General features: G+C 33.4%; 2 protein-coding genes across 7 annotated transcripts; one reads left to right on the top strand and one right to left on the bottom strand.

The window, feature by feature from the left end:
* The first annotated feature begins 3333 nt into the window (after positions 1-3333).
* Lqfr (clathrin interactor lqfR) lies at positions 3334-24198 on the top strand. Of its 6 annotated transcripts, none has more exons than XM_076789355.1 (9): positions 4351-4591; positions 10455-10695; positions 10809-10888; positions 11303-11421; positions 12210-12592; positions 12690-12906; positions 13222-13774; positions 13872-14006; positions 14679-17885. In XM_076789355.1, the coding sequence occupies exons 3-9, from the start codon at positions 10822-10824 to the stop codon at positions 17510-17512; spliced, it is 4308 nt and encodes a 1435-aa protein (XP_076645470.1). In that variant the 5' UTR covers positions 4351-4591; positions 10455-10695; positions 10809-10821; the 3' UTR covers positions 17513-17885. The 6 variants fall into 6 exon arrangements, with proteins under 6 accessions (XP_076645467.1, XP_076645471.1, XP_076645470.1 ...); XM_076789357.1 differs by lacking the exons at positions 10455-10695; positions 14679-17885 and adding exons at positions 17894-18127; positions 20152-24198 and having other exon boundaries at positions 4364-4591; XM_076789354.1 differs by lacking the exon at positions 4351-4591 and adding an exon at positions 10283-10338.
* Positions 23874-26899, bottom strand: Nop56 (Nop56 ribonucleoprotein). Its single transcript, XM_076789391.1, has 3 exons — positions 26660-26899; positions 25345-25916; positions 23874-25248 (listed from the first exon to the last, which is right to left on the bottom strand). The coding sequence occupies exons 1-3, from the start codon at positions 26660-26662 to the stop codon at positions 24315-24317; spliced, it is 1509 nt and encodes a 502-aa protein (XP_076645506.1). The 5' UTR covers positions 26663-26899; the 3' UTR covers positions 23874-24314.
* Positions 26900-27154: the final 255 nt, after the last annotated feature.

The raw sequence follows: 27154 nt of genomic DNA on the forward strand, positions 1-27154 counted from the left end.
CGTTATTTAAATAATTTGTTATCTAAATAGTGCCCAACTATGTCTGGAAGTAGCGCATTCGATTCCCGGTTCGGCGAGGCGCATATTTTGCTATAACTTTTGAACTAAGAAAGATATCAAAGTGAAATTTAAACTGAAAAAATTAAAAAGAATCGGGTTTAATGGTATGTACTGAAATATATTTTGTATTTTTAAATAATTCTTTTTGTTTTTTTAAATTTAATTACCCTTAAAAAATGTTCAAAACTAGTTATTATAAATATTGTTGTTCAATCTTTTATCAATCCCAAATAATTAAATTTATTAGAATATATATGCTGCAAATGAAAAGCAATATCAGAAGTAGATTGAATAGGTAGCTATTGAATAGTCAAATGAAATTAGTGATATCAACGTCGTATTTTATTAAATTAAATTTAAACTACATTCTTACTTTTGGCTAATATTGAACTAATTTAATTTCTTATAATTATGTTATTACACTGTTGTAGTTGTAATTGAACAGGGAAGAAGACTGATGTGGTAGAAAGAACAAGAAAAAAGTGTTTAACGAAAAAAAAATCATTCCATGCGGGATTCGATCCGGGACCAAAATATTCTCAGCCGGAGACGTTACGTTATTATTATTATTACATTACGTCTCCTTCGATGCACTCGCGTAACAGTCGTAACATTCTTTTGTCTCATTCATCATATGAATCCACGACATGAGATTTAAAATTATATTAGCAACAGCGCCATTGCAGAATATCGGTTCCACAATATTAGTTCTGAATGATACGGTAGGATGTGACACGGAATGGTACGGGTGTAGGGATATTGGCGCTGCTGCGCCATTCCCCTAGGTACGCGCCTAGAGAATATGCTCCGACGAGGTTGGCACTGTCAACCTCGGGCAATGCAGGCGAGAGAACCGCCCGATGTACTCCCTCGCTGCCGGACTCTCGATCGAGACAGACGTCTCGATCCTACGCTCTCGAAGTAAAGTCGAATAAAGTTGTTTTGTTGCATACACGAGTGAATCACTAGCGATAAAAGTCTCCCAGCGGTTCTGTGCAGAGTAGGCTGCATCTGGGTTCCGCATTTATCCGCGGGACCCTAGAGACACGGGGGCTCTAGAGCCCCCCGAGCGTGAGACAGAAAAATACATTGGGTGATTGGTCTACTTCTATACCTCGTCTGTGGTAGTATCGTAGCGTGGCCAGTTGACCACGTGAACATAGTTAGATATATATAGTATCGATTAATGGCGCGGAAAGGCGAATTTAAATGTAAGACGTAATCGCGTATTTCATACATATGTATTTTATTTGGGCGCGATAGTTTAGAGCAGGACCGGGAGGGTTCCATTGAGATCCTTGACGAAATTCGAGTCGGCGAGACTAATTGTGGAATTTAGAGAAAGTCACGCAGCCTCTTAGAGTAGCTTCTCCAATTCTGCATAAATTAAGGATAGTCGAAGTCTCTAATCAGTTAAGGACAAGAGGTCATAAATTCTCAGTCAAGGACCTCTTGGAACTCCCTCTGACCTCTCTCTTGTTCGGTCCCACATGGCCCCACGTCCCTCGTTTTGACGGGCCCTCACCCTCGTGTGTACCCCACCCTCGTGCGTGCGCTATTAAGATCCATCCTCTACCAATCACCATCAAGCAGCAACCGGAAGACGAGTCATCCGACGAATCAACACCTAGCCAGAAGATTCTAATTTTCCTATTGGCTACGGAAGGGAGACGAGAAGGAAGAAGCTGGGAAAGGATATAAAACTCCAGGATGAAACAGAACTCATTGTAGAACTGAGGGAGTTCCATCTCCAAGTACTTCTAATAAAATCTACAACAGTTTTTCGCCTTTGAACTCTGTGTACAAAGTTTATTTGTTAACTTCCACGAGCAGAGCGCTTCAGCGCTCCACGGGCACTCGAACCCACAACCAAAATCCCTATTCCACCACACTGCGACGCAACAGTATATATATCAGTGTTGATACCTCAGAATTTTGAAAATAAATTTCCCGTGCACATGCGTCCGTAAGTATAAATAAGTGTAGAAGCTACACCCAGTGATAGGATATTAGTCGGTTTTTTTCGCGCATGCGCGTCCAAAAGCAGTAACGTATCTACACATATTGTGGAGAAAGTAGTGGGGCATTATTATTGGCGGGAAAATACCGGAAAAGTCCAAGATGAGTCGACGAGTCAATCATGCTACTAAGTTTTGGTAAATTATTAATAATATTTAATATTAATATTAATATTTGAATGGTATGCACATGTTATACATTCTTTTTTTCAAAATCAAATCATAACAAATTTTGCAAAACTAGGCGGGGTGTCCAAGGTACCCCATTTTAGCCAATCTTATTACTTTACTGACGCCAAAATCGTCGGGTATGCGTGAGAAAAACCGTCCAATATCGCATCACTGGCTACACCACGGTATAAGACTAAATATTATGACATTATAACTATCTATAGTTCCAAAACTTGATATAGTCAGTGAGCCTGCGTACACAAGTTTATTCACCATAAAGTTTTAGATATATATACATACAGTTTGCGCGCCAGATGGTGGCGTATTCGTTCATTATTCGTTCTAAGAGGATTCTTCGGCCAATAGCAACAACGCGCGCGATGGTAGGGGACCGCTATTGGTCAATGAATTGTCTTAGAGTTAGAACGAATACACTTTGCTAGCCATCATCTGGTGCACGGATGGTATCTGTACAGGGTGTCCCAAAATGTTGTATTTCCTTGGAAGGAGTGATTCCAGAGGCCATTTGAAGTAACTTTTTCCTTTGCGAAAACGTTTCCCGCGGCTTTGTTAAGGAGTTATTAATAAAAAAACTCAGACCAATCAGAGCGCGAATACAGCAGGCAGATTCTGTTTTGATTGGTCTGTTTTTTGTTAATAACTGCTTAATAAAATGATCTCCGGAATTATCCCTTTCATGGAAGTACAACATTTTTGGGACACCCTGTATACATACTATTAATTATGTACTCTGCAGAACTGAAAAGAATATGGGCCTGATTGGGTGTTATAACTTCTTAGATATACGCATTCTTATTGTTGATCGGAATAATAATGCAGATTATTATCAGTATCACACATCAGATTATGCAACAGGCAGAGTCTCCTTTTGTCTCCTTATCGTGTTGCGAGATTTCTTTTTAGCAACGGACGATATTGTCTTGTTACATATGACATGGTAAAAAAACGTGTGTATTTGTTGAACACCAATTCCTTCTATATTACATTTCAAATATTGCCGCGCTTTCCAACACTTCCAATATCTCGCATGTGTTCTTCTCTTTCATTCAATGATCTATAGAGTCGGAAGTAAATGGAAGTATCAACTAAGGAAACAGCAACACTGTTTGCATGTGGTACGTCAAGATTACCTAATTTGAAGATATAAACAGGATTCAATAGAAATTTCGCCTTTGCAACAATGTTTTATGTCGTTACTGAATCACCAGACAATTAGGAATTACTTAATAACGTCTTCTTATGATTTGTCAAATCACGTAATATTATCGAGGAAATATGTATACTTTGTACAACAGAATAATAAATAATAATGAAAATTAAACAATTGCATTGTTCATAGACAACAATAAATTATGTAGAGTGAATTATTTATACGCAGAAATATCACTACCTTGAACAATTTTTGGATTATTACAAATTGATAGTAACTTTAAAATTAATTTAGTTATTAGAATAATTATTGATATTACAATAAATGTACGTATCTATAATATACATGTGTACTTTGGCATAAACAGGATAAATATAAAGGAGAAACGAAAATTTATATTATTCATGGACAAAACAATAATTGTGAAACATTTTTTACTCTTAAACAATCTACTTAATGAATAAATTTTAATCAGTTATAAATCTGCTATAAATTTCTATAAGTTCTTTAAATCGCTATAATTACTGTTTCTGTTACAAATTTCATTATTTTAAATGATAATGAAACATGAAGTATGAGTGATTGTCGTCAGTTTTTAAATAATCAGTTGGCAGCAGTTCAAATGCATGTTATATTTAAATAGAACGTAAACATACCGAATACGAAGAATGACAGTACCATTTTTAAATAACTAAGGTACAACTGTGACATAATCTTTGCTTGACAATTGACTGGGTAATATTAAACTACTTCAGTTTTATGAAGGTGAACGCGTTTAGTGCTTCATCGGATTAAGTCGAAACTGACTTATCTCGACTATCTGAACGATTCTTTATATTTTGGCAATTAGATGCCGCGCAGTACCCGCCATGAGAGGATAATAAAAAAAATTTGATAAGAGTACTCGTGATAACAAAAAGTGAGGTTGGTAGACTTAAAACACCTGTGACGATTATTAGTTTAACAGAATGTGGAAGGGATAACATGGCTACCGCCTGGTGACGTTCGTTCGCCGTCGCCGTCGCGAAATCAAATGCTCCCAAAAACATCTGGTGATCATTTATCGGTGTAAGTTCCGTAATTTTCTCGCGGGAAACGCGTATTACGTTTTGTGAAAAGTGTGAATTACGATGATGAACATGTGGAAAGTACGGGAGTTGATGGATAAGGCGTAAGTATGATTAAGTCAGTTACACGCGATCTAACCTTGCTTTTACTTTTTTTCGACGCACTCCATTCTACTTACATTTATACGCTGTACGATTCGTCTTTAAATTCTAAGCTCATTGTTACTTATCCCTGTTAAATTATATAATAAATTGTTTTACGCCTTTGCGACATCTCATAATCGAAATTTACTTTTTATATTTAATAAAAATCTGAATTATTCAAGGTTCCTATGCACTTATCTCCATATACAGATTTTTCAGAAGAATTCGTGCAATGATTGTATAGTCTAATTAGCTGAACAAATTATCGACAGATAATTATTCGATCGAGTATAAGTTTCTGGGTCAAATAACAGGGAACGGCTTTTTATGCGGTATCAAACAATGTTGCACTGATGTTAAAGGATAAAATAATTTTCTTATTATCTGAATATACTCATAGTAAATTATTATAGTAAACAGAAGATTTTAAACTAGTAAACAAAAAATATTTACCAAAATTAAAAAACAATAATATGGTGAAATGCGTTTTTATCGTATTTATAATAAAAATCAGCTGCTATTTTAATTGCCTTATTAATAAATTTCTATTTTTATTTGTGTTTTAAAATTATAATCAAATTAAGTTTAGATTAGATTTTTTTAATTATATACTTTCTCGCTTAAACGAAACATAATGCCACGAAGTAAGTTGTCTATAACAAAAACTGGAATGAGCAGACATGCTGTTTAACAAGTTTGCAAACAGGTTACTTTGGGAGCTACGTAAGATTGCTGATTCATCAAATATTACAAATTGAAAAGTAACAGAATAAATTATCGATATAATATGCGGATACTAATCTCAATTTTAGAAAATATCTGTTTTCTTTAATAAAAGCACTTTGATTTGTAACAAAAGACTGAAACTCATAAAAAATCACGTAAAGGAATGTTATTTTCCGAGCAATTGCGAAGAAATGTTTATAACAATGCGTACAATTTAAAACTATTATTACATAATACTTAGTAACAAAATAATTGATGAAGCCACGTGCATTTTTGCTTAATTAACTACCCTGTTTATATCTTTTCAATTTACATATGGAAGGATGTCATGCATTCTTGCGGGATTTTCACGCTTGCCGCTGAATTATACTTTCATGCAGTTGCAATTAATGCGCGGGAAAAATATTCATGAAAATCGAAAGCGAGAGGAGTGTCCCGTATGGATGAACGTTTAGCTTTCCTGTTTTTGTGCATAATCATGGGGTGTGTTTAGTATAGTGACTGCACCGTCTCTTGTGTGTATATCGTGTGTATACATACATAAGTACGTGTATACACATATACGAAGCAGTGTTGTATTAAATAGCGGTTCTCAAACACCAATATTGTCTACACTGTCCGTTACATAGATCCGCTGGTCTGATTTTATTAACGTCTATACGATGTTTCAACGTATTTATAAAGTGATACTGTATTGTTTATAAATTATTTGTTAAAAACGATGATCACAGGTTCCTTTATAGTTACGATCGGAAACGCGAGGTTCTTTGCGATCCGTGGAAACTGAGAAGCGGAAGAACACCATTAATTCAAACAGCGCTTTCTGAATACAAATGCAATCCACAGACGACCATGCGAAGACCCTGATTCAAACCGCGATTGTTGTTTTAACTGCGATATGATTCCCACGAGCGACTATATTTTTAAGCGCTTGTTAATTATTGCATTCTACGATTTTACCACTAAGAAACGATTGTAAACAATTTTATTGTCAATTATACATTCACACGGTTATATATTTACCGGAAATATACAGTGCAAGAATTGTTCGCATAACCACGTTTTTTTTTCTTTTTTTAATGAATACATTCGATTTACATACATGCTTCAGTAAACATTGATTTGAGCAAACCCAATAAAGAGAAGATTTATGATAATATCAAATTTGTTGGAATAAAATATTTATTTATGCGATGCTAATCAATACATTCGTTCTTATGGAAACGAAATATAAATTATGTATGTAATTAATACGATTTAAATAATGTTTTCTCGTACGGTATCGTTCAATATCATTTATTCACAGTAATCGTAATAATATTAGTTTAATTACCGTTGATATTCTGTTATGTACGTCCACATTTAGATTGCATTCGTAAGTTTTTTTTTCTACACGAAAAAAGTAAAGATAATCGTTTACTTTAATAATCGTTTTTACCTTCACTGAAACGTCTTATTTTGTAACTGTTGTCGAGAATCGATGTCACAATATCGTTTCTTATCAGAAAATTATTCGAAGGAGATAAATTCGAGCAAGATGTTGTCCCATAGCTTCGCATGAATGTCTTGATAAGAGGTCGTAAAGTATAACTGCGAAACTCCAAGCCTTACTACAGAATGTATGTATGTACGTGTATATTTATCTTGGTTTACCATTGTGCATTATCGGTAGAGGAAGAAAATTAGCAATTTTACAGCCTTCCTTATGAGGCATTTCTAATGAAGACAGGGGCGTATCGTGGATTTCGCGAGCCCCATATACTTTTCTAAAAATACATTATCTTACGCCAACAATTCGTTTGCTGATTTTTTGTAAAAAATCTGTTTGCAGTAATGTACATTCGTAAACTCGAATGTGTACTTCATACTATTTTCTTGTGCTTATCACGCACAACTAAATTGCTCTGACAACCATTATGAAGTCTTTACTCGATATATGTCCCAAATATCTAGTCGATAAAAGTCCCAGAACTATCCCCTCTGCCGCGGGGTTTACCCCATGAGGAGCCTCGAAGCTCGAGTGACCTCGGTCGCCGAAGTGTGTAAACATAATACGGTTCGGGTATATCGGTGTGAGACCAGGAGACTACTAATCCAATAACAAAACTTCTTTAGATTTCATTATTTTTTCATGAGACTTTTACGAACATATTTGTGACATTTTTCTAATGAAAATTATACCAAACACGATATCATTCGGATCATATTTACACTAATTTTCTGTTAATATAATTGTACCCAGTCAACAATTTGCTATGGATTTGCCACTAAAATTGGTCTACAAATTTCGATCCATCTGTTTCCGCATTAGGCTCGGTATTTGAGTGCAAAGTTTGCAGCCAAAATTCTATGCCAAATCAAGACCAAATCGAAGCCAAACCTTGGCAGGTCGATCGCACTAAGAGCGAACCTAACCTTGTTCTAAGAGTAAACCTTGCTTGTAGAAGGGAAAACGGAATTAAATATTGAAAATATATGAAACTTAAAATTATATAATTTAGAAGTTTAAATAAAATTCTATTTTTCCTCCTACAGCAAGCTTTACTCCGATTTTTCCCGATATGTATTCGTAGAACAAGGACTTAGCCGACCTGCCCCCTTTTTTTTTTTTTTTTTTTTTTTTATCGTGAGGAAATGTTTTATACATACCCCGTCTCCCTGGGGGAAGCCGGGGTTATGTGGGATTCTCTCCGGGGGGCGGAGCCCCCGGAGACTACCCACTAAAACCTCACGCCCACCTAAGCTACATGGGAGGTGCCTGGATCACGCGAGTACTCAACAGGACACCTCCCAGCTAATACATGCCACCCCGGGGGAGGGGGTTAGCCTCCCCCACTGCCTACTCTATAAGACCCCGGGCGGAGGGACCCGCCCGGTGTCCCCATCCCTGGAGCCTTCGGATTGGGCTTCCCAAGCCCCAGCTCGGTCCACCCACAGCTCCCGGAGTCCTCGTGCCCCGCTCGGGGCCGGTGTCCCGAAGGAACCGGCCCCGGCCGAGGCAAGAAGACGCCGCCACCGGAAGGAAGGGCCGTCGGAGGCGTGATCCGGCACGCCCCGACCCTTCCTCACCCAATGCCCCCCACGGATCCCCCTCCCCAATCGGGGAGGGACGGACCGACACCCCCCCAAACCGGGAAACTAACCCGGGGGGTAGCCGACCTGCCCCCTATAACGAAGCCAAGGTTTGGCCTCAATTTGGCATGGAATTATACCTGCAAATTTTGCACTCAAATTCCGATCCCTCTGTTTCCGCATTTGGCTAGGAATTTGTCGACAAGTTTTGGTGCCAAATTCATACAAAACAGGAACCAAATTCTGCTCCAAGCAGGGATTGGTAACAAATGGACAAGCCTTTTGCTCGCAAAGTGTGATACAAACATTGCGCAAAATTTGCTAGAAGAAGCATTTCGCTAGCTGGGTAATGGGAAGTAACTTTCATCGTTCATTACACAAGTAAATATCATCAGAATTATATCATATTTGGTACCATTTTCATTAGAAAAATGCCAGGAATATGTTGGTGAAAGTTTCATAAAAAATAATGAAAAATAAAGAAGTTTTGTTATTGAATTAGTAGTGGTCTCCCATTGTATCACAATTTTGTTACACGCACCTAATTATTATACTGCTCTCAAATTTATTTGTAAGCCCTAAGTCTTTCGTAGGTCCCATATATTGTGTTCGACATGCCCTCTGTATAAGACCTTGAACGTAAGCGGTACGATTCTTTGGAAACTGAAAAAGGAATGTTACCATTCATTATTTATTCGGCCATGACCAACTGTTTAAAGTAATTCTGGTAAAGGTGCATTCAAAGCTGTTGGGATTGTTGAAAGTTCTTTTGTGGGTTATAAATTTTAACAGAAACGTCAATTTTCGAAAACGAAATAAAAATATTGTCAAATTCTATCAATATAAACATATTTTTGTATTTTATAAATTTGCTAATGTCATAAACGCAGAATTTATGTAGTCCAGCTACACGTCAATGTGTCCAGCTGCATTAGTGTATTTTATTATAATCGGTTTCTCGAAAGAAAACATACGAAATATGCTCATGGTCATAATAATTGCCCGCTCACGAGTGGAGTTATTATGAGCGTATTTCACATGCCATATTTATTGCATGTGTTTACTTTCTACAGTGGTTATTCGATTAAAAAAAAAAGTGAGTTTTATGTTTTCCACGTTCTCGCTCCGTACCGATGCGTGACAATTGTAGCTGTTGAACAGAGCGACAGGTGTAGCACCGTGTCCGACTACTGTCGTGTATATTTCGATATCTAGGCGATGTTGCTGTATTGCTTCGTCTGTTTTCTTGTTTGTATGATCTTTGCGAATTTTTAGGCAAAATAAAAATCGTTTGCATCGATTGCAAGAAACCAGGAACTGAATAGAAATTTCTTTACTACTTTAATCATTTGAATAATTCGAAATTAATATATCAATAAATTTTTTTTCATCTCTCTACTGTTTTAAATTTCATTTTCGTAATAAATGGATAAAATCCACTCGCTAATAATCACATTATTCGAAATTCCCCATAAATATGCAAAATCATGAGAGCATTCTTCTTACGAATATTAAAAATTTAACTTTTTTGGCATTAACCTAACCCTAACCATAAAGAGGGGGCCTTACAAATATCTGTTACAGCACTTCTACTCCCCCCTCCCCTCCTTCTATTACAAATATTTACGCTTTGATTAGGCGTATCGGTGACCTTTGCAGAAATTGTTTGATCTCGCATGTATGTTAAGAGAAAGAATTTTGTGCGAATAAACTGTATTTGACATTTCGTGATTCATTGTCAATATATAAACAACTTCGAATAAATATCGACAAAGGTATAGCTGGTTAGGTACTGGTTAGGTTTGCCTTCCCTATTGAAAGCTATATGTAATTTAAAACATTTGTTCCAACAGAATTCCGAAAAAGGGGTAAACGTAGAAATTGCTTTCTTATCAACACGAAATAACAGGTAGCTTGATATAATTTGATCACGTAATACAGGAATAGTCCGTATGCGATATAAATATACCATGTGCAATTTTAATGGAACCAGTGACCGCAATATGGGGGTTTGACCTGTTTCAGATGCGATTTCATATTGGGGGTGAATTTCTATATGCAGGGATATCTCGAACAAATTATATTATGATGATAATAAACCCCGTCCTTGTATTAAAACGACGCGATCGAAAACAAAATCGTATAAAAACAATTTCTATCGAGCGATAATGGAAACGGAACGTATGAAAGTATTGTGTTCGAGCAGAGGCGTAAAATTATTGCGCAATTAGCAGGTGTTCTTACAGTCTGCACGCAAACAGTGAAAGTAATTTTACATTGGAATCATTAGCAGCGGTGTATACGTTGTTTTCCATGGCTAAACCCGTTGAAGCCTGTAATTATTGTAATTTATTAAGGAAATGAAATTTCATTTTACAGGACCAATGTGGTAATGAATTATACGGAAACAGAGGCCAAAGTTCGGGAAGCAACAAACGATGACGCGTGGGGTCCTACCGGTATGAATTTTAATTTCGAAAGGAGAATATTTATGCGTAAAAATGTTCTATTCCATCGATGAGCAATCATTGAGGTTTATATTTTAATTAAAAAATACGATATACTCTATCTATAAAAGTTTATTGAACACAGTTCGATTTGTGATTTCAACGTGGATAGCGAAAATTGTATTTTAAATCTTCGATCATGTAATCGATCGATAGTCCGTTGTACACGGTATTTTGTAAATAACGTTCCAATCAATCCGTCGAGTTATGGATTTGTCGATTTCTTTTTTTTTTTAAACGTCGATAAATTTTCCGAGGCAGAATTCTTTGTATGCATTTGCAATAGTGGTCGCTTACACCCTTGCACTTTTATTCGTCGAAGCTCAACGTATGGTGAAATTAATTGTGCTACTTGCATTACTTCAGGGGCAATGATGCAAGAACTTGCTCAGGCCACATTCACATACGAGCAATTTCCCGATGTAATGTCCATGTTGTGGAAACGGATGTTGCAAGAAAAACGAAATTGGCGTCGGACTTACAAGGTATGCTCGCTTGTACTGTATGTATGTGTCCAGTGACTATAGTTCATTCAATATATGTATGTTATTTGTAAAATGATTTATTATGTAAATTTATTATTGCAATGTAACCGTGTACTGTATCAAAAATTAAATTTTATTTTATTATTTTTTACACAGGGTGAAAACTGTAGTATTATTGAAACAGAGTAAACAGTGTGGTACGAAATGTTATTCCAAGCTTTAAATTTGCTAGATATTATTCTTTATCTGTCGTATTTTTCGTATTTCCTTGGAAGGGGTGATTCCAGAGACCATTTGAAATAACATTTGCCTTTGCGAAAATGTTCTCCACGGCCTTGTTAAGGAGTTATTAACGAAAAACAGACCAATCAGAGCGCGGATACAGTAGGCAGATTCCCTCTGCTATAGCCGCGCTCTGATTGGTCAGTGTTTTTCTAAAGCCGCGGAGAACATTTTCGTAACGGAAAAAGTTACTTCATGTGATCTCGGGAATTACTCTTTTCAAGGAAGTACAACATTTTGAGACACCCTGTATATGGGTATATAATAATACAATAGATTTATACAAATTACTCATTCAGAGATTCGAAAATAAAACAATAATTTGCACAGTACCATAAAAACGAACGAATAATCTGCAAGAACCTGATCAATTTTCGAAAACAAAGTCTCATATGAAAATATTTTTGTACGGTAGATTCACCCTCTGTTCCGAGTGTACTGCGATTTTCGTCTTATTTATTCTGTATATTATTCATTTGTCCTTAAATGATTCTTATTTGTTGCAGTCTCTTTTACTTTTGAATTACCTCGTTCGCAACGGTTCAGAAAGAGTGGTCACATCATCTAGGGAACACATTTACGATCTCAGATCGTTAGAAAATTACACTTGCATTGATGAGTTTGGCAAGGATCAGGGGATTAACATAAGGCATAAAGTTAGAGAACTAATTGACTTCATTCAAGATGATGATAAATTGAGAGAGGAGAGAAAGAAAGCAAAGAAGAATAAGGACAAATATGTGGGACTATCGAGCGAAGCAATGGGAATGCGTTTTGGTGGTGGTGATAGATGGACGGATAGTCCGAAATGGGGAAAAAGTAGTATAGATGCGTACAATGATTGGGATAGAGATAATCGTAGTAAAGGTTTCGAAGATACAAATAACAGGTATACTATATAAATTAAGAAGATATATTGATTATTAGGACCTTCGCATTAATCAACTATTTTTGATATTGTTCGTTTTTAATGGATTTTGCCATAGCGACGATGGTGAAAGAGAAGATTCGGATAATGATGTTCATCCAAATCCAAAAAGAGGTGGTAGAGAATACAGAGATACTATGGAAAATTCAGACCATGTTAACAAAATTAGTAATGTATCTGTTGCTTCCACGAATGCTTCGCCAGCCCGATTTCCACGAACTATTAAAAAAGTAGATCTAGGTGCTGCTGCAAATTACGGAAGGGAACAATCCAATGTAAGTAAACGATATTAACACTAGAACTACCGAGCCCTAAACTTGACTTAGACTTATCCCTTTATAATAACAGCAAGATTGAATTTGCTCAGGTTTCATACGATTTTTATGGTAACATGTACCCCAAAGAAGAGATATATTAAAAAATTTCTCGTGAAAACGTTTTCATAGTTTCAGTAATCATGAAAGAAGAAATCATCCACCAGTCATTCTGACTGGTTCGGTAGTTCCAGTGTTAAACCGGCAAGATTAAAATCTGTAATGTCTGTGGATTTCAATAAATAGAAGAATTTATAAATTGAATTAAATTTACAGAACGGTATATCTGGATTACAAAATAGCTCCCTATCTTTGCCTATCAAGCAGAAAAGTAAAAACGATATTTTAAATGATATTTTTGATTCTCAAAATGAGAGTAATACTAAATCAACAGTCGATGATGACGAGGATTTCAATCCAAGGGCAACCGCTCAACCCGCTGTACAGAGTCAAAATGCTAACACAGATTTTGGAGATTTCACTAGTGCGTTTGGAAGCCCTACTGTAAAAACGAAAGACAGTAATGATGAATTTGCAGACTTTACGACTGCGTTTACCTCGTCTGTAACGATATCTAATCCTGCTGTACAATCACAAATGCCACAGACACAAATGAATATAATAGGAGCAACAATACCAAATATTAATAATTCGGCGATTAACAACGCCAATAATACCATGTTCATCAATACACAGTCAGCTAGCATACCTTTAACAACTATGAACTCTGCAAACTCAATGCCTCAAAATTCTAATGCGAATAGTAATTTGTTCGATAGTTTAAGTCAACAAGTGCTCAATAATCAGCAGACACTGAATAATAACACTGGTATGTTATGGATTTTTTAAATTATTATTTAATTGTTATTTATTTTATAAATACTAATGTCAGGCTTGAATGGATGCTAATATCATTCTTTTTGTAGCGCCTTCAAATACAGATCTTTTATCAGATTTAGATACTTTAAATTCAATATCCAGCGTCGATAGGCAAGTAAACAATACCAATAATTCCAACCTTTTCACAAGTGTCGGTTCTCCTGTTGCGGCTAATCAAGGAGGTAAGCACATCAAGATCAGTATATTCAGAACTTTATGATTCCATAATATTTGTACCTATATCTTTTAAGTCTAGTACAATATTTAGGGCACACCATGCTAGGGCTGGCTTACTTTTTACAGTCAATACATATCAGAGATTTTGTTCAAAACAAAATATAACATAAAGCACGTGAAATTATATTATTTTGCTGGATCTCTAATTTATTCATAAAATACGAATTGTTAAATTACGCAATTAAAAAGGCATGACGTATTCCAATAATCTCTCCTTTCTATTGAAAAATAAATTTTTTAACAAGGAATCAGACTAGATTTGAATTATTAAAATAAGTATTTGTTTATAATTAGCGATATTATAAAGTTAATTTTTTAATTACAACAAATTAATTTCATGTATAATACATTATATTCTATTTTTAATAAAATTTCTCATACCAGCCGGTAACAATTAATTGCTTTGGAGATAATAATCGATTTATAACATACATTTGATACTTTTTGACGTTGAAAATTGTATGGATATAATTGCGCATTATTGAATCATGAAGTTAAGAATTTAGAATGTGCTAATTATTGTAAAAAAAATTTTTGTTATATTTTTCTTTGAAACTTATAAGAATAGATTATCTTTAAAGATTATATAATGCCCCCAAGAGAAACTTTCATTACAGCTTTCGAGATGGAAGAAAGTACCACTTCAGCTGAAAGTCTTTCAAACCATGCTGCAAACCAACTTTTGGAAGAATTATATCATATGGGTCCAATTAAATGTCATAATACTTTGGAAAAACTGAAGTTGAATATTTCCGAATATATTAAATTCTTACCGGGTCCACTTACGCCACAAAAGTACAGCAATCTCGATGTTGACACGAAAATCGATTGCATATTATACGGAAAAATTTTGGGGGAAGTTATTGAAATGTTTGACTCCAATTGGCCATTACAGAATAATACATTAGATCCGTTACTTAAACAATTGATAGTTATCGATGGTGCAACATTACCAATTTTAGCCGAATCTTTATCTGTTTTAATCGATGCACTAAAGAAAACCGAAAACAAGAGAAGAACTATTTCTATAATTTTGGAATTATTAGTAAAAAGTGACTCTTTGTTCTCTGGAATAATCGATGCATGTAAATGTCGACGTAAAAATATAAGGCAAGAAGAGGAATTAGATCAAACATGGCACGACATTGTGCAAATTCTAATTTCATTACCTAACCGGGTAGCTAATGAACTGAAGAGTAAAACATTGGATACTTTTCGTCCTCAAACATATTTTAAGATTATCAATTTTCACATTTCTCGAGTATTATCCTTCGTAAATACTGGGTTACAACATGGCATTAATGTAGACACTAAACCGTTAACATTGTTAATTAGTAAATTAGTGATTGTTGCAAAATCAGAAAATATGTTGCCCCTTGTCACTATTTTAGCAGAATGGTGTTTTGAAAATAAAAATAATGAACAAACTTTAATACAAAATTTACTAAAAGAATTAGATACATTAAGTATCGCACCAATAGCTGTATCATTTTTAATGCATTGTGATGTAAAATTTGGTGTTTATCCAGTTTTTGGAGACGCATTATCGAATTCAAATTGGAAATATACATTGATAACGAAAATTCCATTAATGACTTATTATAATGATGAAAGGGTAATCATAAATTTGTCTTCATACTTGTCTCAATTTGGAAATCGAGACCGTACTTTGATTGAATTGGTAATGAAACTTCTAGACATTTGGGGTGATAGAAGTGCTTTGAATCATACTTCTGTAGAACAACATAAATATATTACAAAATTAATTGTTATGTGTTTGAGGAAATCGAAAGACTATTTAAGTCGGGACGACAAAGACAATATTCAGAGATTATTACTTTCTGGTGTATCAGTTCATTTCGAAAATACGCATATTATTTTAAGAGCAATGGGAATGTGCGTTGCTGAAATTTTTAGTAAGGAATTGTCTGAATCGGACGATACGCCAAAACTTTCTTTTGATTATGGAAATATGCCGGGGGAAGTAGTAGATTTAGTTCAGTCTATAAAAACAGTCGGTATAAAAACCGAAAGTGTAGGAGCAAAGGAACATGCAGAAGTGAATGATTTCATTCTTGACGATATTGAGTTTGACACGTTGGGCGATAAGAAGTTATATGAACTCGGCATAGAATGTAATCTTTTACCTAAGAAAAGAATAGAAACTACTGATGGTGGTGATAGTAGTAAAGAAATTTCTCTTACAAATTTACAAAAATCTGGTATTTCTCATAAAGAAACTGCAAAGGATAGGGAAGTAATCAAAAGTAACGATAACAATGATTCAGAACTAGACAGCGATGATGACTTAGTGCCATACGATATGTCTCACGATACTAAAGTTATTGAAAAACTACGACCAGTCTATTTACGGGATTTACGTGATAATTTAGTAAATGAAAAAAGTTCCACAAATCCAGACATTTTTTCCGAATCTTTAGAAGTCTGCGAAGAATTAATATTATCACAATTACCAGGTGACGATGTATCATTCGCTATTGAACTGCTTGAGCTTCTTGTCACTCTTAAAGAATCTTGTCACGTAGAACGCTTTGATGTATTACAATTCAACTCTTGCGTAGCTATAGTTACCATTTATCCGAAAGAATGTGCTGAATACCTGTGTGGGCAATTTTACATGGAAGTGGATAAATATTCTGTAAGTCAACGGTTATTCTTTCTAGATATATTAGCTGAATCAGCAAGAAGATTGTCAAGTATTCCAGTTGTTAAGGACGAACAATATGATTTCCATGAATCAAAAGTTAAACCAAAGAGAAAAGAAACTTCAAACAAAGTATCCATTTTCATTAATACTGAGAAAAGTCAACAGTACAAGGTACTCTATAGCGATGATATTGATGACTTTGGAAAATTTAATGACGATGAAACTGTGCAAGATTGGCGAGAAATTGTTGATGAGAGAATTAAACAAAATACAAGAAGATATGCGCATAGTGCAAAGTCTCTTAAAACATTCGCAAATAAATTTGGAAATGTTGCGTCTTCGTTTTTCTATCCGCTCCTGTACGGTTTTGGTAAACAAAACACTTGTTTAAATAGTGGACTGCAAATATTTTCAGACCAAGAAAACATTTTGTTGATTCGGTACCTAAAAACATTGTCAACCATAATGGTTTCAGCACAAAATTGTTTGTTAGCTCCTAAAATGGGAAAAGAAGTTTTAGAAGTGTCATGGACCCTACGATATCATGATCAAGCAAAAGTTAGAGCGGCAGTGATAGAAAATATTATAGCTGTCCTTATTGCTGTACCAAAAGATACAGTCATAAATGAACTATTTGAAATTATTATAGAAATAAAATTATGGCTTTTAGATTCGTCCCAGAATGTAATTACTGGGGATCATGATAAAGAATGTAGAACTTTAGGTGCCAGTGTAATATCTTTGATTGATTCCATTATAGATTCTACATTTAGCCAACAATAATGAACTCCAGTAAAATGTTTACTTAATTTACAGAATTTCAGTTTAATTAAAAGAGCTTTTAAGTATTTTTGCAACTTTTTTCATTATTTACCGCTATATAAAATTATTAAAAACTTCAAAGTTTAGCATACATCATTTATAGTATAAGTTACATTAACTAAAGTTGAAACGACTGATTTTTTAAAGAATTGTAACACTCCAACATATAACTTGTGTCAAATAAAAAAACATTTCATTATATTAAATAAACCGTATTACAAACTTTTAAATATTTTTACCTTTTTAACACATCATTAAGTTACTGTAAGATACTTGAGAAGACGCAATAAAGTATTACAGCAAAAGATGTATTATTATAACTAAAACAAATGTCACATTTAGGATCAATTGGATTAACGTCAGTTACAAATCTTCTTACCCCTACATCAACCAATGCCAGAACATCGTACCAGATTTCAAGCAACGCACCTGTACAAGTTGGGTCTACATGGGCTGGTTCAGGATTGAATATAGATCTTGACAATATAATGGGAAGTAAAGCGAAACAAACAGGACCTGCACCAACAATGAATCAAATGGTTACAAATAGTCCGCAGCATCAAGTTAAACTTATGAGTAAGTGATTTATAAAATGTATAAAATTTGTTGTTGTTTGATACAATGTAAAGAAGGATTCATTTTTTTCATCATACTTAATACTTTATGACAATACATGAAACTTTATACTCCAGAAAACCTAATCGCACATACATACGATCCAAGACAAAATTAAGGGGACACTCTAAATACTAATAACTTTGTTAAAATTGGGCTAAACGACTCAAGTTTTTTAGAAAGATTAGTTTACTAGGTAATTTATACGGAAAATTAGTAAAAAATTACTATTGATCGAAATTGCGAAGAAAAGAGGAAAGGTCACAATTTTCAACTTTTCTAGTATATACACGCACAAAGTTTCGTCAAAATCGATTAAGATTGCTATGAGTCATAAATAATTAAAAATGGAAAAAATTGTGAAAAACTGCAATTTAAATCAATCTTAAGCCCAAAATTAAAAAATTCTTACACCTTTCAATGCCTATAGCGTTTTATGCGTCTTAGATCTATAAATGGCATATTTAAGTTTTCATTGTAAGCACAGATAAAAAAGTTAAAAATCGTGACCTTTACTTTTTCCTTTGAAATTCCAAGTGATAGTAATCCCAAAAAATTTTTTTGCACATTACATAGTAAACTAATTCTTCTAACATTTCAAAAAATCTCAAGTAAGGGTAGTAGTTTGGTCTAATTTAAAAAGTTATTAGTTCTTAAATGGTGTCCACTTAATTTTGTTCCCCGACTGTATATTACAACTAAACTATGTACAGGGTGTTTCACCTAATTCGAGCATCTATAATATCTCGTTTGTTTTTTATGATAGAAAAAAATGTCAGAGGAAAACATTAGTTGGTTCAGAGGGGTAAATATTATGATAGGCAAAAAAATTTGTTCAAGGTTATATTTTTTGAGATTTCAAGGTCATCGAAGTTTTTTTTTTAATGGAATGATATATTTTTATTATCGCTATATGATAGCCGAGGTCAAAACGAATCCAATGACCTGTAATATTATCACCTTCACGTGACCTTGAGTATGAAAAATTCATAAAAGTAGAGCACTTGATGTAAATAGTGAAATAACGATGACATCATCCCCCTAGGGTTTCAAGAAATGTTCTTGAACCTTGACTCATGACTGTAAACACGCTTACAAGCATCTTAACTGTACTCAGAAAGATACCCTAAGAGACATCCTTCTCGACAAAGTTTTGATCGCATAGTTCAATTATTTGCTGCCAAAACTTTTGTATTGGCTCCAGTCAATATTGATCCTACTACAAGTTGTCGAACAATTGGACGTTCTTTAGGCATTTCCGTAGCAAGTGTGTGCCGAATATTGCAACGTCATAAATTTCATCCATATCATATTTCCTTACATCAGGAGCTTCATGGCAACGACTTTGAGAATCGTGTTGCTTTTTGTACATGGAAATTGCAGCAAATACAAAGAAATGAATATTTCTTTTATGACGTTCTCTTTATGTACTGACAAAGCTACTTTTTCTAACCATGGACAAATGAATACACATAATATGCTTTATTGGTGCACTGACAACCTGAAATGGCTTCGACAAGTTGTGCACCAACGTCCATGGAGTGTAAATGTATGGTGTGGAATCGTTGGTGATAACATGTGAATTGTTCGTTCTCAAGGTCACGTGAAGGTCATAATATTACACGTCGCTGGATTTGTCTTGACCTTGGTTATCATATAGCGATAATAAAAATGTATTATTCCATATAATAAAACTTCGATGACCTTGAAATCTCAAAAAATATAACCTTGAACAAATTTTTTTGCCTATCATAATATTTGCCCCTCCGAACCAACTAATGTTTTCCTCTGACATTTTCTTCTATCATAAAAGACAAGCGAGATATTTTAGATGCTCGAGTTAGGTGAAACATCCTGTATATAAATTGCAATTCTATATTTCGATAAAATTTTTTAGAGTTAAAATCTATCACTAGTATTATCACTAGTATAAAAAGCTGTTAAAGGGATAGTTCATTTAAATACTTTCAATATAACTATTTTAGCATCGCCAACAATGGGATATACATCACCTACGATTCAACAACAGCCAAAACAACAACAACAAGCAAATCCAGCATTTTTCCCAGCATTTCAATGAACAGTTAAATAATTGATTGCTAACATTAGTGGAACTAAGAGGCATAAACTGGAGTTAAAATAAATTTTCTATTTTCTGGGCAGAGCGATCTAATTATATACAGGGTGCATCTGTAAACAATTCCGTTATATAAATGTGAATGAAAAAAGATCAGTAAAATATATTGAATAATCATGTGTTCACAAATAATTCAGAAAGTATTTTAAATTTTCGAGTTGGAACAGTTCACATTCTACTATATGAATTTTGTTGCTATTGTTTTTCTTTTAACTAGTAATTAGAAGTATGAAAAGCAATTTACTGAAGAAGGTAATATACATATATACTCGAGAAGAGTGCTAAGTAAATTACGTGACTAGTTAAAACTTTAAGAGCAGCTGTATAGATTTATTAAGTTTCAATATATCTGTGAGCATGTATTTGTCAAAGTGATACTTCTAGAATAATATGTGTTCCCAGTAACATTCCGCAATATGAATATTGCATTTTTCTAACGAATATTTACGTTATTTGCAAATTATGCGGGAACAAATCAAGACAGACTTGTCCTACACATTTTATACATAATGTAAATTGAATTTTACGACGAATCAGGATTATGCCTTACGTGTATAATGTATTATAAGAATGTATGCATGAAAGTGATTTATAGAAACTTATGGAAATGTAGTATACTAATATTTTTATTTACTATTGGATATGAGAAATTCTGTTAAACGTTATTTAATATTTCGAGGGAGCGGAGAATACTTTTACAAAGGTTGAATATAGTTAAAATATAATTATTGCAGTCTCTAAAAAGCTGTGTTTACATTATCAACGTGATAATGTAAAAATCGTTTCACTTTTTTATTATGGATATTCGACGTTGATGATATTCGTCTATAAAGAAGAGCCGAAGACGCAATAACATCATTAATGATAAGTGCTTCCGTATTATAATTTTGCACGAGAAAAAACCTAGTATTATTTATCAAAACTATACGAAATTAGTACTATTTAAGGAGACATAGGTGAATATAAAAAGCATGTGGCAGGATACGAGATATTATTACTTTACAAAAAGAGGCACAGAGGCACAAAATCAGCGTAACAGAATGTTTTTGCGCTTTATGAGTGATCTACTCAGCATGGTGATTTAATAATACTATGTGTTTATGATTCATTGTTAACTATGAAACTATTCGAGGAGTTTGTAACTATGTAATTACATAATCATACAAGATTTAATCATCCTTATGATTGAATGATTTTCTGGAAATTTTTTAAGGTAGGCGAAGAAAGTAAAAATTACTAAATAATACTTCCTTAGTTACTTGTTATTAACAATTAAAAAATGCATATCTTTCTGAATAATTGTTTACATAATTATTATTATGAGAGAAAGATATAGTTATTAATACTTAAGTATTACCTATGTTAGAGTATTAAGTCATATTTCCCTTATGTGTGCTGTTTATTAGCAATGATTCCATAAATCTTTGCTGCATGATACTGAAATACATTATAGAATGGTTTGTTATAGAGTATCTAATTAATGAAAAGATCTTGCAAATTTTTGTCTGCATGCTGTACTCATTACTTTTTATTTGCAATAGTATACATATTTTATATACACTATATATTTAGTAGTGAAGTCTATGTATTGGTTATATTTTAATATAATATAATATAATATAATAGATACTATAAGTTTTTGTTATGTATGCTATAAAAGAAGAACATTTTAGAAATTATTTCAGAATTTGCAGCAAAGTTTGATTTTATATTTAGACGTGTTCTTGAATGAATGATTTAGGCAATCCATTGCTTTTATAGAACATGTATTATAAGTAATAATATATATAGTACAGATGATTGGAAAGTTTTATTGCTAAGTTGTTATGTTAGATTCTGTTTCAATTACTGTAAACTTGATATGAAACTATACTTACAGGCTTCTATGCGAGTATCAGAGACTGAATCTTGTAAGGGAGAAACGAATCCTTTACATTTTCCATTATTTGAGCATTTTATATATGAAACAAAATGTTTGATGTAGATGGGAATATATTTTTAAAGTATTAAAATATACATATAGGTATGTGTATCAGTATATGTACATACACATGTGTGTATTATTGTACAAACATAAACATTTATAGTCAATACAAGTAGGCGTGATACTACTGTCATTGAAGTCGCTTGAACATACAGAGGCACGATTACAGTCTAGAATTACAGAGGCCTTTATAAAGTCAAAACGGATAAATCAGATAAAAAGTAAAATCATGGAAATTACAAATCTTCTTTGCTTACTGAATAAGTTTTATAAATTTTTATGTACAACATTGGTGAAAAGGTATATATACATGAAAAATTTATATTGATTTTAAGTTTGATAAATATACAATGAAAAAAAGAAGTTGATATTTATCTTCTTAAAATATATGCTTGACTAATTTCTTTTTAAGAATAAATTATATTTTTATGCGATTTACGCGCGATGATATTGCTCATTGTACATTTGATGAGTACGATTTATAAATTTCATTTAATTATGTACTTTGTTAATGTCATTTATGTAATTGTTACTGGTGTACTTATAAGTTCATAATTGTTTATTATGTATATATACGAAGCAAGTGACAAAAAACTTACAAGTCGCAAGGGTTTCAAAAATGATTTTTATTGTTATATCTTTATATATGTATAGTTGCGTTTATATCCAAGTATTTTGCAAATAACAAGTATTACATTGAAATCACTAAGCAATACATGTATATTGGTACATATCAATGTAAATCGCGCGTTAAGAATACATATTAGTTACACATGCCTTATCGTTCTATGTATAAAAAAAATGATTATTCCTCTAGTAAAATTCAGGACAGTCATTATGTCGCTTATGATACATACGTGCGAATGAAAACTGATAGTTCATTATCAATTCTTGACTGAATATTGTTTACAGTAGTCGCGATATTTGTAATTATGAATTCAGGTATTTATACTGACATCACAGTTTTATCGTTATTAAATGCTCATTGGTGCTGGTGTTAATATGAATTATTAACTATTTTAATTTACGTCAGATTTAACATAAAAAGTACCTTGTCCTTGAATTGGCAGTGCTCAATTAATTATCCTCTACTATAGTCTTCTCCTTCAAAACTCAATCGCAATTTCTTTCAATAGCAAATATTTTATGTGCTCGAATAGGAATAAATATATAGCATATATTGAAATTTACGAGTGTAAGTTTCTTTATATGTTGTTTTATATAAATAATTCCTGTTTACTTAATTGGTATTACAAATTTACTTTTTTAATAAAAAATATTATATTGATTGTGAAATGAAAATTGTATTTTTGCTACACTAAAGATCTATATTTGTACTATGTGTACTTAGTAAATGTAAATTACTGAAACATATAATTCAGTAAAATTATCATTAAACAAAACATTAAAATAGTTAGATATTAAATTTCATACATAATTTAATAAGAAATTTATTTACTAGAAAGAAAGTAATTTAAGATACTTTTAAAATGCTGAGAATCAAACATTTTGCTATGTTTTATTCTGATAATAATATATTGTATAATAAATGAACAGTCAATTACAAACACAATTACAAATCCAAGTACAAATATATACATTTATTTCTAATTTTGTACATGTTGAAATTCTGAGGAAGTGAAACAAAATACAAGAAGGAAATAATTCTTAATATACATACACGCACACCATTACTTTTTACGTTACAAAAGATTATATTTTTACAGTTCTTTTATAAAATAATACAGGTTTTTGAAATAAACTTCAAGAGTCAATTGTATATGTAGTTATGAAAAATATGTCTATAAATTATTTAATTCAGTTGTCAGCTTCCTTTTACAAGTGATATCCTTAATTATTAGAAAACTAAAAATAGCTCTATAAAGATTATAGGTATAATTGAAATTTTTTTTTTATTTAGAAAATAATATGTTGAATATTTCAATTGGTATGTACGTTTCATCGTTTATGGAGTACTTAAAATGCTTTATCGATACAATTGCATAAAGTCTCCGAAATATAGTTTTTTATTCAGCTTCACCTAAACTTTTTGACTTTTTCTTCTTCTTCTTTTTCTTTACTGGTTCCTCAGTTTCATCTTGCGTACCATTTTCAATCAATCCATTTTCAGCGCCATTCTCTGTTCCATTTTGAGTTCCATTTTCTAGAGTTTCGCTTTTTCTTTTCTTATCTTTCTTCTTTTTCTTTTTGGGCGTTTCTGGTTCCATGCTTGCTAATACTTGTGCAGCTTCTTCTAATGCTTCTTTCATTACATCTATATTCTTCTTAGGTATTTCACCAGTCTCGTAGAATTTCAATCTATCTTCTACTTGCTGCCTCAATTTTTCACCAAATACGTTAGTTGGTGTATCAGTAAAACAATCAATCCTTGATGCTATGGAGCATTTATTTGCAAGATACCTTGAAATTCTACCTTTATTTTTTGTACCCGCACGACCAATGAAGGTTGAATGAAATAGCAATCCATATTTCGGAGTGTTACCTCTAGTTTTCAATGCTCTAAACAAAGCTTTTTCAGCACCCAATATTTGTACAGTGGAAGCTGGATATTTTGCCAAATTTGTAAGAGATCCTGCATGCGCTATTAATCTAGCTCCTACTTGATCGCCTATCAATGTAGCCAAGTTTGGTGCCACCCCAGCCATCTTAGATCTTAAATATTCTGATAACTGTTTTCTGTAATCGGCCAAAGCAATTACGCGTCCTGCAAACATTTCGATATTAAGGAGATCAACAGGGCTAATATCCATTCCCATGGACGATTTTGAAGCATCAATGATTGCTTGAGCTTTAGCACTATCCATAACAACTTCTTCGAGTGCTTCCAATTTTTCTTCCGTCAGTTCTTTCCTATTCTTTATTAACTGTGTAACTTTGGCGTACATATAATTTTCAGGAACTACTTTTACAAGTTCTGGAAAATGATAACTATACCATTCCCTGTAATAGGACATTACGATAAACATCAATAATCAGTTTGGAATTCTGCTTACATATGTAGAAAAATTTTAACAATTATGTATCGAAGGTCCTTACCTTATACGCATACTGAATGTATTTATATCTTTATCCAACTGATCTAACAAAGCTATGCTTTGTATAATCATATTATCCACACGATGAACATTAAACTTGACTTTAGCCCTAGAATAGCTATGACCAAGACCAAGTTGTGCGATGCCTGAACTTTTAATAGTAAAACCTTTAACCAAGTTATGGAAGTGAAATCTGATTCCTCTAATGATTTCTGGAACGGCACCAGTGTGATCGCACTTTATATTTAAAGCTTCGGCAACACTAGCTCCAAGTTTTGGATCCAAAACACCAAGAACAATCTTTTCCTTTTTTCCTGATTTTGGTATACATGAATCCAAAAATAGCAGCAGTTCTTGAGGGACGACTCCTTCGGAAATGCTATTTATGTTTTCCAAAGCTGCCAAAGCAGTTTTAAAAGGTGAGAAACCAATAAGTTTCACAACTGTGTTAAAACGTGACAATTCTGTGACAGATGCCTCAACCTGAGGAAGTAGCATGCCTACCTCCTCAAATTCTTTGATAGAAAAGATGGCATAGCCAGCAGCATGCTCGAACAGAACAAATAGCTTTGACTGAAAAAGTTAAATAACAATTATGTAGATCAGGCCTGCTCAATGATGGTTCATGGAACAGATGCGGCTGCTCCTCTTCTTCACTTGCTCGGCGAGTCAGTCCCTATCATGTCCATTCTGTCTTTTCCTTCGGGATGTACATGTACATGAATACATAATAGTGATGAATAAGCTGCTGGTGCAGCGATCATGGGCCTCCTGTTGAAGGAAAAGTCTTAGTGGACTTGGTGTGGACTGATTCACCGAGCAGGCGAAGAGGAGAAGCAACCACATCTGTTCTGTGAGCCATTGTTGAGCAGGCCTGATGTAGGCTAATGTGAATATATTTAGTTTTACGTGACTATTTAATAAAATGAAATTTTTTTATTACTTTACTTATAAAAAAAATTGAACTACAAGATATTACAGTTTTATTGTTTCAAACAAACATTATTTATTGAGTATCTCAACCGTCTTTACACATGTTTTTATGAACAGTTTAGTCAACATTTTTTATATCCATATGTGTACTAAACATTTATTGGCTGGCGTATTGGAAAAATACATATGAAGAAATTGCTGTAGATATTGATTTCTAAAGATTTTTTTCATTTAATGCATAATATTTGTAAAATTAAATGAATTGTTACACTGTGTAACTAACATTGCGTTGAAGCCAAACATACTACGTTAAAAGATCTACATATATTCGAATAAAGGTTAAATGAAATGTTAATATCAATCTAATTGTTGTGGTGTCTTACCATGCTTCGTTTATTTTATATTCCATTCAATTTTCAAACAATTGGTACATAACTGCGAAGACGTACTGCTGCGGTTAGAAAGCGACCATGTGTTCCGGATACAAGGATGCAACATAAGCAGAAAAAAGATGGAGTCCTTAATGCTTCCTGCAATTTGAATGGCTGAACACCGATATTCCTCTGAAAAATTTATGTAATTTTAAAGTTATTTATTGAAAATTAAATGTATAGTTACATGAGAGCAACATATTTTTTGTAACAACGCTGATTGCATCAAAATTTTATTTAAGCGTAGTTCGTAATATGTATAAAAGCAATATGTAGTACCACAGACGAGGTATAGGATAGACCTAACATCCAATGCATTTTCGTGTCCAACGTTTGTGGGGTCACGTAACCCCATTACCATTTTCGTGTCACATCCTGTATTACCAACTGGAACTAAAATCTGTTGACAGCGTCGTTAGTAGCAGCACAGACGAGGTATAGGAGTAG

The sequence above is a fragment of the Halictus rubicundus genome, chromosome 6 (genome assembly GCF_050948215.1).
Source record: "Halictus rubicundus isolate RS-2024b chromosome 6, iyHalRubi1_principal, whole genome shotgun sequence".
Lineage (NCBI taxonomy): Eukaryota > Metazoa > Arthropoda > Insecta > Hymenoptera > Halictidae > Halictus > Halictus rubicundus.

Bases quoted from the DNA above. Each gene is read 5' to 3' on its own strand.
- Lqfr (XM_076789351.1), top strand. From the start codon at position 4,551: ATGATGAACATGTGGAAAGTACGGGAGTTGATGGATAAGGC. The intron at 4,592-10,808 runs GTAAGTATGATT...TTCATTTTACAG, and splicing joins CGGGAGTTGATGGATAAGGC to GACCAATGTGGTAATGAATT. The intron at 13,775-13,871 runs GTATGTTATGGA...TTCTTTTTGTAG, and splicing joins GACACTGAATAATAACACTG to CGCCTTCAAATACAGATCTT.
- Nop56 (XM_076789391.1), bottom strand. The intron at 25,249-25,344 runs GTAAGGACCTTC...GTCCTATTACAG, and splicing joins ACATTCAGTATGCGTATAAG to GGAATGGTATAGTTATCATT.